Source organism: Telopea speciosissima, chromosome 1 (genome assembly GCF_018873765.1).
Source record: "Telopea speciosissima isolate NSW1024214 ecotype Mountain lineage chromosome 1, Tspe_v1, whole genome shotgun sequence".
In the NCBI taxonomy this organism is placed as follows: domain Eukaryota; kingdom Viridiplantae; phylum Streptophyta; class Magnoliopsida; order Proteales; family Proteaceae; genus Telopea; species Telopea speciosissima.
This window is the reverse complement of record NC_057916.1, coordinates 79,952,717-79,967,453: the sequence shown is the minus strand read 5'-3', so window position 1 is coordinate 79,967,453 and position 14,737 is coordinate 79,952,717. Positions and strand designations below refer to the sequence as shown.

The window sequence follows — 14,737 nt, the reverse complement described above, 5'->3', positions numbered from 1 at the left end:
AAAACGGATCTTTATCTCCTCCAACCCGACCCAGTTCCCTAGATCCTTTAACATAGGGGTCAGAAAATGGTCACCTTACCTCTATCCGAACACTTTGTCCAGGTGAGGTCTGCCACTCCCCCCTATTAGAGGAACTGGGCCGGACAGAAAACTAAAAAAGATAATTTTCCGTTGGGAGCCAAAATTAAACTACCCAAAAAAAAAAACACACATAAGTGGAGAGAATCAAGAAGCAGGCTGGATTCCTACATTCATTGAATCAGCTCATTAGATGCCAAGATGTCCTTCCCATCATGTATTAGAAGATGATGCTACTGGACAAATGTATGGGGTAAAAATTCTAGTGTTGTATTTTAATGAAGTTAGTATTAAACTCGCACCAACAATTCATTTGCTATGAGCAATCGATCTCTTGGGTAACCCTTTGAATCAAAAACAGCAGTTGATATGATAGTAGCTAATCAATACCACTAAAGATTCAAAAATAATTTTACTTCTTCAAACAATATTCATAAAAGAAAAGAAAAAATAAGTTACACTTAAGTAACTTGTCACAAATTAGGTCTGTCATTTGTTGGCAACAAATCCAGCCACAACCTCTACCCTAAGGAGAAAGAAGGACAAATCCAAAGAGGCGGACAAACACGAGAAAAGATGTCAGGGCCAACATAGTGATCATCCACTTCCTCAGTCTCCATCCGAAACAATCCCATGTCTTTACCAGCTCCTTTCCTCCAAAGACCACATATGTCGACATCAGTGAAGTAGATACAGTTGGGTTCACATCCTAAATGGTTGTTAGAGGGGAATATGGCGAAGGAGGAATTAAAACCCACAAATAGAGCACGGTTGTCCAGGCTGCTCTTCACCTGCGTCCACTTCCTGTTATCAAAATTGAACTTGAAAACATCAAAACCATCTGTTTCATGAACGAGAGTCTCGACTGTCGTGGATTCATCACCCTCATAAACATCCTGTGCAACCATAAAGAGTTCTCCTACTGACTCCACAAGATAAAATCTCGCACAAACGTCTACCATTTCCTCTGGTGTTTCAGCAAACTCAATCGTCTTTGGATGAGGATTGGAAATGTCAACAATCAACAATTTCCCTCGGTTAGTGATGGCATAGAATTGACCATTGAGGTACATAACTTCAGCAATGCCTATATGACTGTCTACAGGAGTCCAAACTTCATCTCCCAATCTCAAGAAGGCTAATTTATTGTATTCGGAAATTATCGCCATAACCACACATTTTTCATCTTCTTCTTCTTCTTCTTCACAAGGGGTTGTTATAGCTGAATGAGATGGTGTTGAGGACAATATCACTTTACTTACAAAAAAATTGCGGAGATGTTCTGGCTCAATTTCATAGGAGAATTGACCAGGGAGTGTTGGTTGAGGTGGAAGCCGAATTTGTTCCCGAGAAAAGGGGTTTAATAAGTGAATCTCCAAATCAAGCCCCAACGTTATCAACCAACCGTTGGAGGACAAACACTTCCTGCCACGGGCCTCTGGCAAGTTCAAATGGTAAACCTTTTGGGTAGAGAGACTGTAGAAGCCACGGTTGTCACTGTCTTCCTTCTCTGCAAGCATCAGCCAGGGATCAGCAATAGTAGAGAAGTGCAACTTCTCGACTGAAACTGATCGCCATGGCCTACAAACCGCACCAAAATGAACAATATCTTCGATTGCCGAAAACTGATCCACAATCAGTCCTAGAATGTCATTACAAAGTTCGGACCAGTTCCCCATACTCTTTCCTTGTCTCGTGCAAATAGGGTAGTGACAAATAGACAGTTGATAGTATAGAACTATAAAAATAATAAGAGCAAAGTTAATAACAGAAAATAAAAGAAATCTTGCATTACAGAAAACAAAACAAAAATGGAAAAAAGCAAACATAAACTAGTCAAAAATACCATCCCAAAAGTTTCAACTTTATTATCTTTATTTGCTAAGCCATGAAACGGAAGCAAGCACATGCATATAGTCAATACCACAAGGCCAAAATTTTCAACCCATAAATGGAAAAGTTTCAGAGCCTCGTCAATTTCAAAAGATTATCAATCTAAACTCAATACTACTGTTATTATTTTCTGTTTGATGAGATGAAAGTCATTTTGTTTTGCTTAGTAAGTATAGAAGATGGATACTATAGTGAGAAGGATAAGGATTGAATGGTGGAATAACTACACTCTGCTGAAAAAACTAATTTGATGAGTGGGACAAAAAAAAACACAAAAAAAATTATAGAATCGAGAAAACAGTGGTTTTTATGTGTAGCAGGGGGATTCAGGTCTCCGATGGGGCCCAAGTTTTGGTTGAGTGTTAGTCCTAGGGTTTCCTGTGAATCCCCAAAACAATGGTAGGATCTGATTAGCAGTTCCGCCTGAACTCAGAAAATACTATTGCTATAACTGGGACACACAACAGGGGAGCCGCAAGTCTTAAATCAGAGAATAATAAAGCTTCTAATAACAGGGTTTGTATATCAATAACAGGAATAGGATCAGAGATATTAAACCAACTCAAATCAGAGATTAAACAATCAGTAACAATTGATAGGGATAACAGTACCCTTTTTTTTTTTTTGCCCAAAGAAATAACAGATTTCCCACCCTTCGATCCAGATCAGAATCCCTTTGCTGTAATGGTTTTTCACCACCCTCAGCTATGTTGCAGAGCAATCTGAGCATTGGCTTTTACAATGCTTAAATAGAAACAAAATATCACTTCAAATTGGAATAGGAAAGCTATTCATGATTCCCACCCAATCTATGACATAACTCTGGTCTTAACTACAAACAAAAACTGAAATAAATCCTATTTAAACTAGGAATCAAAACAGCAACCAAAATTACTTAATAAACTAACTAAACCCAGATGACTATTGGGCTAGGACCCTGCTCCTCCTTCTAGCGGACATAAGTCCCAACATGCTCATGGTTACTTGTTAATTATTAATTAGCAGAATTGAAACAAGAGTGAACTACACTGTTGAAAGACATGAATAATTCATCAAATCATTAGAAGTATCTCTACCAGGGATGAAATTTCAGCTAGGGAGAGTCTCCGTTCAGGGAAGGAAGGAAGTCCTCCTTTTCTCTTTCCTCCCTCCCGAGTTAAAAGCTCAAATCCGTTGGAATTATCAAGCAAATAACCCAACAACAAGCCTCGCAATCGTTTCAGAGTGGAATGAATGCAAAAACTCTTGAAGATTCCATTGAAACATATGAAAGAAAACCAGAAAAAGAAAGAATTTTGAGATGGAGAGAGTAAACCAGAAAAAGAAAGGATTTTGAGATGGAGAGAGAAAACCAGGAAAAAAAAAAAGATTTTGAGATGGAGAGAGGAAACCAAAAAAAAAGGATTTTGAGATGGAGAGAGGTTTTCTGATTTCTGACTTTTTTTTTTTTTTTTTCTTCCGCTTCGCCGCTGTCTAAGTTACAGAGTCGACCGTCGGTGTCGCTAAGATCCACTGTGCTGCGCCGCTGCTTCTGACGGACGTAGGAGGGAGTTGAAGGACAGAGGGGAAGAGAGTACTAGGGTTAAGAAGGGCCCGTTGGCGAAGAGAAAAACAGGGTCTTGGGGAGGGGCTCGTTGGGAAAGAAAGGTAAAATATAGGAGCGGGTGGTAGTAGCAGCACCATGGTATTGCGACCTTATTCTGACAGGTTAATCTTAAGAAACCGAAAACTGGCTGTAAGGTGACAGCCGGTTTAGCTCTCCTAGGGTTCCCTGTGAATCCCCAAAACAATGGTAGGATCTGATTAGCAGATCCGCCTGAACTCACAAAACTCTGAAACTGGGACACACAACAGGGGAGCCGCGAATCTTAAAGCAGAGAATAATAAAGCTTCTAACAACAAAGCTTGAATACCAATAACTGGAATAGAATACAACACTAGATTGATAGAGATTACAGTACCTTTTTTTTTTCTGCCCAGAACACAGAATATGGAAAGCAAAGAAATCCCTGTAATGTTTTTTCACCCCTCTTCCCTCTTCCCTCTGCTATGTTGCAGGACAATGTGACTCTTGGCTTTTACAATGCTTAAATACAAACAAAAGAGCACTTCAAATCGGAATAGGAAACATGATTCCTACGGTCCTACCCAAACTATAACATAACTCTGCTCTTAACTTCGAAAGATAATAGGCAACTCAACCCAACCCATTCAATTATGGTAATACGTTAATTATGAGCATCATCTAAAAAGGGTTTTTTTTTTTTTTTTTGTTTAATCTAAAAAGAGTTCATTTGTGTGTATTTTGATATATATTGTATGTAATTAATCAAAATACGATTTGATATACCATATACTTGTCACTTGAAGTTCAGAATTGGAGAGGATCAGGACCGTCCATTTTGAAGATACACGTTGATGTGTCATTAAAGTACGTTCCATGGATGGATGACACATGGCAAGTCTTGGAGTCGATTCATGAGAAGCAGGGTTCGATATTGATTCTTGGAACTCTTTGTAACCACAGATGATTAATCTGTTGTTCCACAGGATATCAAGCCTATGTCTGACACATACGATTCAGGACGACACAGACGTCAATCATTCGGCTTTGGGGAACGGGGAATGGACCTCTAGCATCCACATCCCCAATACATCCCGTCTCAACATATCAAGGCACATTGCAATTCGGCGACATTTAATGAAGGCGTGCTTAGGTTGATCAAATATCTACCGAAAGGATCGATTATCTCCTAACAAGCCACGTGACATTTGATACATGCTTACATCAGCCGACTAGTCTCAGGTCGCACATGGAATTGCATCGTTAGATGCTTCAGAAATTGGATCAAGCTCCTCTTTAGGGAGCCCAATGCCCAGGGGTAGGGGTGTCAATGGGCCGGTTCGGGCCAATTTTGGTTCGGGCTTTTCGGTTTCGATGTGACTTTTATAGAAATCGAAACCAAACCATTAAGAAATGTTCGGTTTCGGTGCGGTTTCGGTTTCGGTGCGGTTTGGTTTCGTGTCGGTTTCGGCTTATGATAACGGGTTGATATCGGTTTGGTACCGGTTTTATATAACTAGTAAGGTCCGGTTAGTGCTAATTTTTCTTCTCTTTCTCTTTTAAGTACATAAAATATTTCAAATACAATGCATCTTTGTATCCTTTGTCCTATGGCCTATGGATACAATTGGTTGGGTAATCACTAACAAAGGATATGAGATAAAGTGAGAAACTATCACAACACATTTAGGGGGTAATGGGGCATTAGGCAATTATTGATTTACTTATTTATCGGGTTAGGTCGGTTCGGTTTGGGTTCGGGCCTAATGGTTCGGGCTACCGGTGCACCGTCGGGCTAGCCCAAACCAAACCAAACCGTTTGCCTCTCTGGATCCACAAACCGAACCCGAACCATTAAGAGTTCGGTCCGGTGTGGTCCGGGTTGGTTCGGGCCGGTTTCATCGGTTCGGGTTGGGTATTGACACCCCTACCCAGGGGCCATCCAACAACTGGGCTGTGCCGCACACATCCCGACTGTTGACGGGCACGTGTCGGGATGTGTGCAGCACAACCTAGTCGTTGGATGCCCCAAAAAAAATCCTCTCCAATTCCCTAATGTGTAGTGTGGTGCAGTACGGGGGTGGAGATGTCGACACCTGGTAGGAGCAACATCCAACAGTGCCGAACTCGAGAAGATAGAAAATAAAAAAATGGAGCGGTGCAGCTCGGCCTGTTGGATGTCCGAGCTGCCAAATGTCGACCTCTCCAACCCGAACTGCACCATGGGGAATTGGAGAGGATTTTAATCCTGGATGCCCCCCTAGGCACTCCCACCTACCACCAAAATTGGTTAGGTCTACCTGGAGTAACACACTCACTCTGCACACACCGCAACACTTCACAAAGTACAAATAACAAACCACAATACACAAATATACGTGGTTCAACAACAATCCTACATCCACGGTGCAATACCTATATTGGATTTCGTATTTGCACAAATACTCTCTAACACTGTAACAACAGATATGGCTTCGGTCCTTGATCGTGCAAAGACAAAGGATACCTACCCCAATAACTCACAACCCCTACTATGAGTACTTAAGTTTGTCTAGGCTTTTTTCGAACACCTTGTGAACAACAACTCACGAGGGCCTTACAATGAAATGAAATGGTGAAAAAATAAAACCCAAATACCTAATATGATTCACTAGGCATACATCAATGTTCAATAACCTAGGATCTACAAAGGAGTTAAGAAAACTCACCAAAGTGGACTAGCCACTTGAAAATTTCCACTCACAATCACCATCACAAGCTCCTTCAAGCTCACACACCTCCAAAATGATGAACCCAAGCAATCTTCAAGTGATTCCAAGCATCCAAATGCATTGAGCATAAAAAAAACCTCTCAAAATCATTTATGAGCACACATGAGCTCTACCAAGCATCCCAATGTGTTCTTCACATTTTTCTAGAAAATCCCCAATTTGAATCATCAAATTCGGACCTAAAATGGCCATTACTAAGTAATGGCCATTTAAAGTTCCAGGGGCAATTCGTTTATCATTGATGGCTACGACGACACTAGTTATGGTCTCTGCCGGTGCCATCCCAGTGCTCTATGTCATTCAAAGGGATCCTCAGGTTACGTCAGGTTGCAACTAAATGCACCAAATATTTACTAAAGAATGGCTCAGCAACCCTCCTCTGGTACGACCCATGGCTCCCGAGTGGGCCAATCTGCAGCTCTAGCACAACCTTTATTGCACCGACGCTAGGTCGTAATGTATTTGATCACGTTGGCACCCTTCACACTGAGGCTAGCTCCTGGGCCGAGAGCACCATTGACCCTGTGTTGCTTGAGAGATGGACGGAGATCACCAGCACCAAGACCCATTGAAGAATCCCTGAGGACATGGCTATCTGAACCTTAGTTAGTAAATACGTATATAATTCGTGTATTATATGTGTATCCAAACGTTTTAATAAAAAATGTATTTTATCATATGTATCCGTATTTGTGCTAAAAAAAATGCGTTTTTATGTGATAGCGTATTAAACATGTATAAATATGAATTAAATGTATTGAATGTTTCAAATTCAATTGAGCTTTTTTATGGGAAATTGATTTGCTCCTGTTACACCCCATTTCTGCTTTTAAAAATTATTTCGGTTATGGATGCCTTAAGGTCGTGCATTGCACATTGCCATCTGTAAGAACCATGGATTATGAAAATTCCCAAATTCCCCCGACAATGGGTTGGTTCTTCTCGATGCGAACCGGATCTCGCCGGTGAACCCTAAAGCAAATGACCCTAATTCCTCCTAAGAAGGCAAATGGGTAAAATTGAAGCCGCCACCTAAAAAGGGTCTAGGACCCATAAATATTCCCCACTGGGGAATGACTAATGACTCAATGGATAAGGTTGTGGTCTACCCAAGTCGATGGGTAAGTGTCAAATTACGGACTGGGAAGGTGTTAGGCACCCGGTCCGCCTGGCCCAAAGCCGGTCATCCTTCTTTTGACCATTGCTTGCATGAGCTGACTTGCAAACCTTAAAGCTAGGCATTCTAAATCCAAGTCATTCCTAAGCTAGGCACCTGAAGCTAGATAGCTATGTACAAGGGTTCAAAACCTAAGCCAGATTTCTAAGTTGTTCTAAACTACATGTAAACAAACAACGGGATGAACTAATTAAACATTACACTAGCATACAAAGGCATACTAAGCACAAAGCATGGAATATAATACAATGAACATGAAGCACAAAATATAGTAAAGTGAGCATGGAGCATGAAAGACAGAAAACACACATCAAGATGATTAAGCATATGAACAAAGGAACATGATCACTCATGGGCTAGATGACGGGCTAGCCCAACTCCCGTCCTCAAGAGCGTACATCTACGTCCCACGGGATCCCACTGTGTAACATTTCAACTCGGGCCACTAGATGGGCATCTCACTCCTTCGCACACGCTCGAAATCCGCAATGGGTCATTGGGCCAGTGTTTAGACACCCACGACCCGAACTATCCCTAAGCAGGGTCCCAAGTGATCCAAAACGGGATAGGGGACCAACATGAGGACTATGCCGATAGACCGGGATTTAAAATCCCGATACAAGTCATAGCCTCATTGGTTTTCGCGGCATGATGTCGAGACCACATGGAACCCTATATTCTACCCAAAACATTTTGAGAAAATCACTTGGAATCCCATAACCCCGATTCGAAATGAAGTGAATTAGGGAGAATGTAATTATTTAACTCCTAAGTGAATGCTAAAAATGCACTCATGGGCCCAAAGGAATGGGCCCAAACTCCCCACTCAAGCTGAATCAGATTAATGGGCCAATGCCCAAACCAAAGCCAAGATTAAATGGCTCCAAATCCAGACAAGCCTGGAATGGGAACACGGCCCATACCCAAAATCCTAATTATTCGAACCCAAAGTCTCATGATTTCAAGCCCAAGCCTAATACTTATTACCATTGAAGGCCCAAGACCAAATCTACATTCATATCAACCTAGGAATGGGCCCAAACCCCCAAAAACCCAACCATTCAAACATGTTTGTAAGTCCAATTGAGCCCATTTCTAAATTATCAATTTATTAAATGGAAACCCGAACCAAAACCAAGCCCAATGGGTTACACGGGCCGACCACATCCTTGCCCTTTTGGTCAACGTCCCACCTATAATGGGCCAGAAATTAAGGACTAAACCCCTCTTGGGCCCAAGATTGCCATTTAAATACTTTTTGGTTAATGGGCTTTAGCAGTGGGCCTAGTCAGATTTTGCAGGAGCTCTTTAACAAAAGGACCTGAAAGAATGGACTTACGAATGGACCATTATGGACATCAGGTTGGGACCTTGGGACACGTCCACAATTACCCATTCTACTCCAAGATCAAATATATACAGTGCCTATGGTAGTAAATGAGACTTATTTGAAAATCAAATTTCCAGAATGATCTCTCTCAGAAACGTGAACTTTGAAAATATCATAACAAAAGCCACAGAGACGCATATCTCATTTCAGATCTAAGGCTAAGCACACTGAGTGATAAAAGATCATTCATCTCACATGGTAAGAATCACAAACAGAAGATAAATGACACCAACACAGAAAGACTAAAAGAGAAACAAAAACTTCATCTCCATGGGATGAAAGGAACACAAGAAACAGCATGGAAAGCTAAGCCGAGAATCCAAAAAGAAAACGGGGAGAAGATCATGTAGCATATGAATTTATAAAATCTCACTTAAACAAATAAACAGTCACTCAGATTTCTACATGGACTCAAGGGGTAGGGTCATGTAGGTAAACATGAACCATCCACAGAACTGAAATCTAATCCGAAAATATTCAGAAAAGGAAAGAAACAGAGAATCTCAAAAATCATAGAAACCAGAGCATGGTAGCACATAACACCACAGGCATCTTAAACATTAAAAAATGGACGAAAATATATGAGTCGAAGCATGGAATAGCATATTGAAAATACTTAATTCAAATGAAATACAGGTCTGAAATGTAAGGAAAATAAGAACAGATTGGGAAGTGAGAGGGAGAGAAATATACCTGGGGTCTTGTTTGGAGCTCCCTATGCAATCCGCAGTGTGCAATGGTCACGAGCCAGAGGGGTGGGGATTATTACAAACCAAGGGAAAATAGATGGGGAAGGGAATTTAATTACAAATCGTCTCAGTAGATGAGACTAAACAAACAAAACTCAAACAAAAATAGTGAATCAACAGCAATAGGACTCAATGGCAATGGCAGCAGCGGCAGTAAGAGGTGGAGAAGAAGTAGAGGATCGCACGCTGTCGGCAGAAGCACAAGAGGAAGAAGGGATGGAGAAGCAGTTAATGCGGAGAGGGCTTTCTTCCTAGCTCAGTGGAGCCTCCGGCTTCCAGTCTCAGATTTTTTTACTTCATCCCTCTAACGCTCTCTGTCTCAGCGCATTTCTTCTCCCTATTTTCCTCACTTTCTCTCTGCTACTCTCTCCTTCCATTGTCACTCTCCATTTCTGCTCTCTGTTTTCACTCTCTTTCTTTTCTCTCTCCGCTTTTCCCTCTCCATTTCTGCTCTGTTTTCACTCTCTTTCTTTTCTCTCTCCGCTTTTCACTCTCCCCCTCCCCTTTTGGAATGACGAAGCAGACTCCCTATTTGTTTTCTGTTTTTCCTGAAATTCATTTCTCTCTCCTCTCTCTCCTCTCCGTGAATCTCTCTTTTTTTTATTCTTTTCCGTTTTCCCCCCTCCCTTCTAACTCTTGTCGGTTTTTTAATTTCTCACTCTCTCTGGTTTCGCTCCTTAGCATGACGAAGACCCGGCTCACTTTACTTTTTTCCTTTCGCACCCCTCTGCCTCTCTTTCTCTCACTGTTCCTTCTCTCTTTTTCTGTTATTTCCTTTTTTTTTATTTTTGGCAATCCTCCCTCCGTTTTTCTCTCCCTTTGGAGAATGACGGCTGCTCCCCCCTTTCAAACATTCCATTCTTTTCTTTTTAAAGCCTCTATCTAGGGTTTAGGCTTTTTTCTGTTTTACCCCTTTTCAACTTAGGTCTAGACTTTCTTTCTTCTTTTACTTTTTCATTTTACCCCTCTCTTTTAGGTTTTAGATATCTTATTTTAAAAGCTTTCCCCATTTTACCCACCTCTTTCTTTTTAATTCCTTTTAGATGCCATGTGGCATCTTTCTATGGACTTGGCACCAATGGGCTTTTCCATGGGCCAAGTCCACACATTCTCTCTCATTTTTTCTTTTCTATTTTTACCTTTTTACCCTCCCCCTCTTAAAGTTTATTTCTTCTTCTTCTCTCTTTTTTTATGATTTTCTATTTTGCCCCTACCAGGCCACAACCTCAATGGGCCGGGGTTTAGGTAGTCTATTTTTTTATTTTATTATTTCTTGGTATCTGAGACAGAGGTCGCCGATACTCTATGTGTCATCATCGTCAGGGAGGGGTAACAAAAATCAGGTGTCTACACCATCATAGAGATTCCCTTTTTGATTTTGAATGACAGAGTGAAAAGGTGGGACCCGTCATGACTATAGATGGTGGGAGGTTACAAACCCCACATGACCACATGGCACAGAAAATTAGCACTTTGGAATGAAAGTGACCTCAATACAAGGAGGTGGAAGTGGTGGTAACGGGAGTTACCAAATAATGTCTTCTATATATAAGACAAAAGTCAAGCAAAAGAGGGACACCACAATCAACAACACAACACTCTATTATCTTTATTCCTTTTTTATCTTTCAAGATGTAGTCTTTCATCTTTCCCTGTAATTTTTGCTGGAGTTGGCTTCTAGCCACCAATGCCTCATTGGCTTGTGTTTCAAGGGGCATTCATGTAAGTCTTGCTTGGAGAATAACTCCAGCAACCATGTCTTTTGGCCCTTGTTTCAGAAGGCAACCATCATCATCAAGTTGCAAACTTTATCAGTCCGTGATTGGCAGAATTGTGGAAGCTTCATCAGATCCGTTTTTTGGAGATGCTTGGAGAACAACTCCAACAATCTTGTCTTTTGGCCCGTGTTTCAGGAGACGACTATTAACATCAAGTTGCAAGCTCCATCAATCCATGGCTGACAGAGTTGTGGAAGCTTCATCGAGTCCGTTTTTGGGAGATTATGCGATTTGGTCGCAGAATAGTTGTAGTGTAAATACCAAGTTGTAAACCTCATCAATGTCGAATTTCACAAGCTGTACCGACTCCAATCCGACACAGACTGCAAGTAAGCAACTTTGATTTTCAATCTTCTTCTTTTGCTTCGTCCATCGCAATTTTCTTTTACCCAAAAAACCTTAGAGCTACTCAGGCACGGAAAGATCCCCTTTTCGTCCTGGTTAGAAGTTAGAACAGGCCGTCTCCGACCTCTTAGAACAGGCCGTTTTGCCAATTAGGATAGGCCGTTTCGGCCTGGCTGGAAGTTAGAACATGTCGTTTCGTCCTGGCTGAGCAGGCCGTTTCATCTTAGAACAGGTCGTTCAGTCATTTAGAACAGGCCGTTTCGTCCTAGTCGAAAGTTGAAACAGACCGTGTCTAGTTCCGTTTGGGCCTGCATCAAAGGCTCTAGCACGCCCGCGCTACCTACACCACATGCGTTGTGCCGTTGTGTGTAGGTGTTGGATTTTTCACCAATAGCTCCACGATTGTAAAAACTCAAACCTATATGGTCTCCGCGGTTTTTTTTTTTTTTTAGATGAAGGAGAGAATATATAAATTAAAGAACCAATAAGAATAATTTACAATCGTTGGAACCTCCTCCCACGAGCATCATCTCCAACTAAGCCAGAGAGAGTGCCTGGGAGGCTGTTTACACAAAAATGCAGCTCATGTGTAGAGCTAAGGAGCCCAGCCAAAAAGTCAACACATTGATTAGTCTCGCACACGTGATGTGTAAAGCAACAACTTCGGAACCCTTATCGTAGCAATCAAATATCTTCAACGATACTACAGCAGTACCAGGGAGCCATCCAGTCACCAACAATCATCTGGTCTCCACGATTTTACTTTTTTGGAGTCAAATCTATGATTTATTTATTCAAACATGTGGTTTTTTTTTTTTTAATAGATAAAAACAGGAATAAGTTCTTGACAAAATTTTTAAATATGTTCTAATTATATTTCTGAAAAATTAAGTGATAATCAAAGAATATTTTCCTGGTAAAGAGGTTTGTAATTTGACTGAAAAATGGCTTCCGAACCTCTCTTGCTAGTGCTTGCTATTTTTTCTAATATTAGAATCATTTTGTACGAGGAAGACACAAGATACTTCTGTCTGGTTAATTCAAACAAGACAAATAGCCATTTACAATTCTCTACCGGTTGCAAAAATTGCTTCACCTAGTAAAGTTTCAATGCATGCGTGCTTTTACTTTGTTATTACAATTAGCCTTCAATTGTTGAAAAATCGTTTTATGTTTGATAAAATCATTGTCTATAAGCTATTATTTTGTTTATTAGGTGGTCAATGTTTGTTACATGTGAATATATGCTCGTATGTTTGTTTATAAAGTGGTTGTATTAAACACGTATCATCATTGCCGTATGCGTTTTATTACATAGGATTTTTGAAAAGTATTATCGCTATCTAGCCCATTTTATTGCCGTACGTATTTGTTCCCGTTCAAGTACGTATTCGTTCCCGTTCAATTGTCGTTCCCGAACTTACGACATAAGGTCTAGACCCCCACAACCAATGGCGTGTTCACAATCAAGTCTGCATGGTCTGTGGTGCATGAAAGTGGGAGTATTGTTCCATGGTCGAAACTCATTTGGTTCTCACAAACGCTGCCTCGTTTCTCCTTTGTTACTTGCACTACAACAAATATGGTTTTTTGCTACGGAAAATTTCCGTTGTAAAAACTCTTTTCCGTCGCAAATGTTTCATATCCGATGGTAAATTTCCGTCGCACATCCGTCAGATGGACTTCCGTCGTATCCAAATATGACAATAAAATAGCCACTGTCGATTTTGTGAGTTTTTACGACATATACAAAATTCCGTGGCATAAAATAAAGTATATACGACAATAACAAAATACCATCGTTTAAAATTAAATATATACAATGGATATAAAATACTGTTGCTTATAATAAAGTGTATACATTATAGTATTATACTAGTGTTTATATGACAGAAATAAATTTCCATCGTTAATAGTATGACATTTTAAAAAAAATTTTGAATTTGCAAAATAAATTCCTATAAATACATCTGCTGAAGAAAGGGAGATAAATTTCACTAAAGCCCAACATCCATTAATATCCATATTATTCATGCCAACATCTACTAACATTTATTTCACTACTATCCAACATCAAGCCAATATGAAGTAACAACAAAATGACAATCCATTTCACAAAATAGCTTTTTCATTATGAAGAAGACTATAGCACTAGAACAAGGGGAGAGTAGCATCCTACAAAGTAATCGAAAAATATATACACTTGCAAATTAGATGTTCCTTCAATTAGTAATTTCATCGTTGCTGAACGCTAAGATTCACAAGGCTTCACTCTTGCAACAACAAAGTTGAAGGATTTTAAGTCATACCTGCAACAATATTTCATTTTCTATTAGATAAGCTCACTCACATAGTTAAAGAGCAAAGTGCATGTTGCCATGCTGTTTCTCAACCGGCACAACTCAAATGAAAAGAAACACCAACTACAATGTTGTGTTAAATTTGGATCCCCTACATTCCATAACTTGCTCTATTTCAGTCTCAGTGAAGTCACAACATTCAAAATTCAATCTAACATCAAACTGCATTAGAGAACTCTTTTAGCTTTAAATAAAAGTCCAAGCTCCATCAGATTTTCTGATAACTGCTATATTACGAAATTCAAGGTGTAGAGAAGTTTACCTGTACAAATAGACTTTAAAAATATAAGCCAAAGAGTCTACAATTGCTTCAATTATCAGCTGCCCAATAAATAGAGAGAAAAATGAGTATATAGAGTACTTCAGTAAACAAACCAACAAAGTTTAATAATTTTCTAACTTGGTTGATTTGCATCATAACCCAGTCAAAACCTCCATTCATCATGCAGGGCCACAACAGAAATTTTGGAACTCGTAGCTGCATACATTGTCAAATTTCTTCCTAAAGTGGTAAAACGAGTAGGTTGCACCATCAAGGTTCCCTAGTTGTCGAATATAGAATAACTAATGAATCAATAACAAAAAGAAAAACTACAAGGAAACAAGTCTTCTCCATAAACAACATTAAATCC

The 14,737-nt window shown here is 40.1% G+C and overlaps 1 protein-coding gene across 1 annotated transcript; it reads right to left on the bottom strand.

Annotated features, from left to right (window-relative positions):
• Positions 1–596: 596 nt before the first annotated feature.
• Positions 597–3,531, bottom strand: LOC122668947 (putative F-box protein At5g55150). The gene is made up of 3 exons (XM_043865543.1): positions 3,428–3,531; positions 1,305–1,820; positions 597–1,274 (listed from the first exon to the last, which is right to left on the bottom strand). The coding sequence occupies exons 2-3, from the start codon at positions 1,755–1,757 to the stop codon at positions 600–602; spliced, it is 1,128 nt and encodes a 375-aa protein (XP_043721478.1). The 5' UTR covers positions 1,758–1,820; positions 3,428–3,531; the 3' UTR covers positions 597–599.
• Between the last annotated feature and the right edge of the window lie 11,206 nt (positions 3,532–14,737).

What these genes read in the sequence shown, in the direction of transcription:
- LOC122668947 (XM_043865543.1), bottom strand. Translation starts at nt 1,757, where the DNA reads ATGGGGAACTGGTCCGAACTTTGTAATGACATTCTAGGACTGATTGTG. An exon ending in TGTCCTCAACACCATCTCAT is followed by an intron (nt 1,275 to 1,304) that starts TCAGCTATAACA and finishes TGTGAAGAAGAA; the next exon opens with GAAGAAGAAGATGAAAAATG.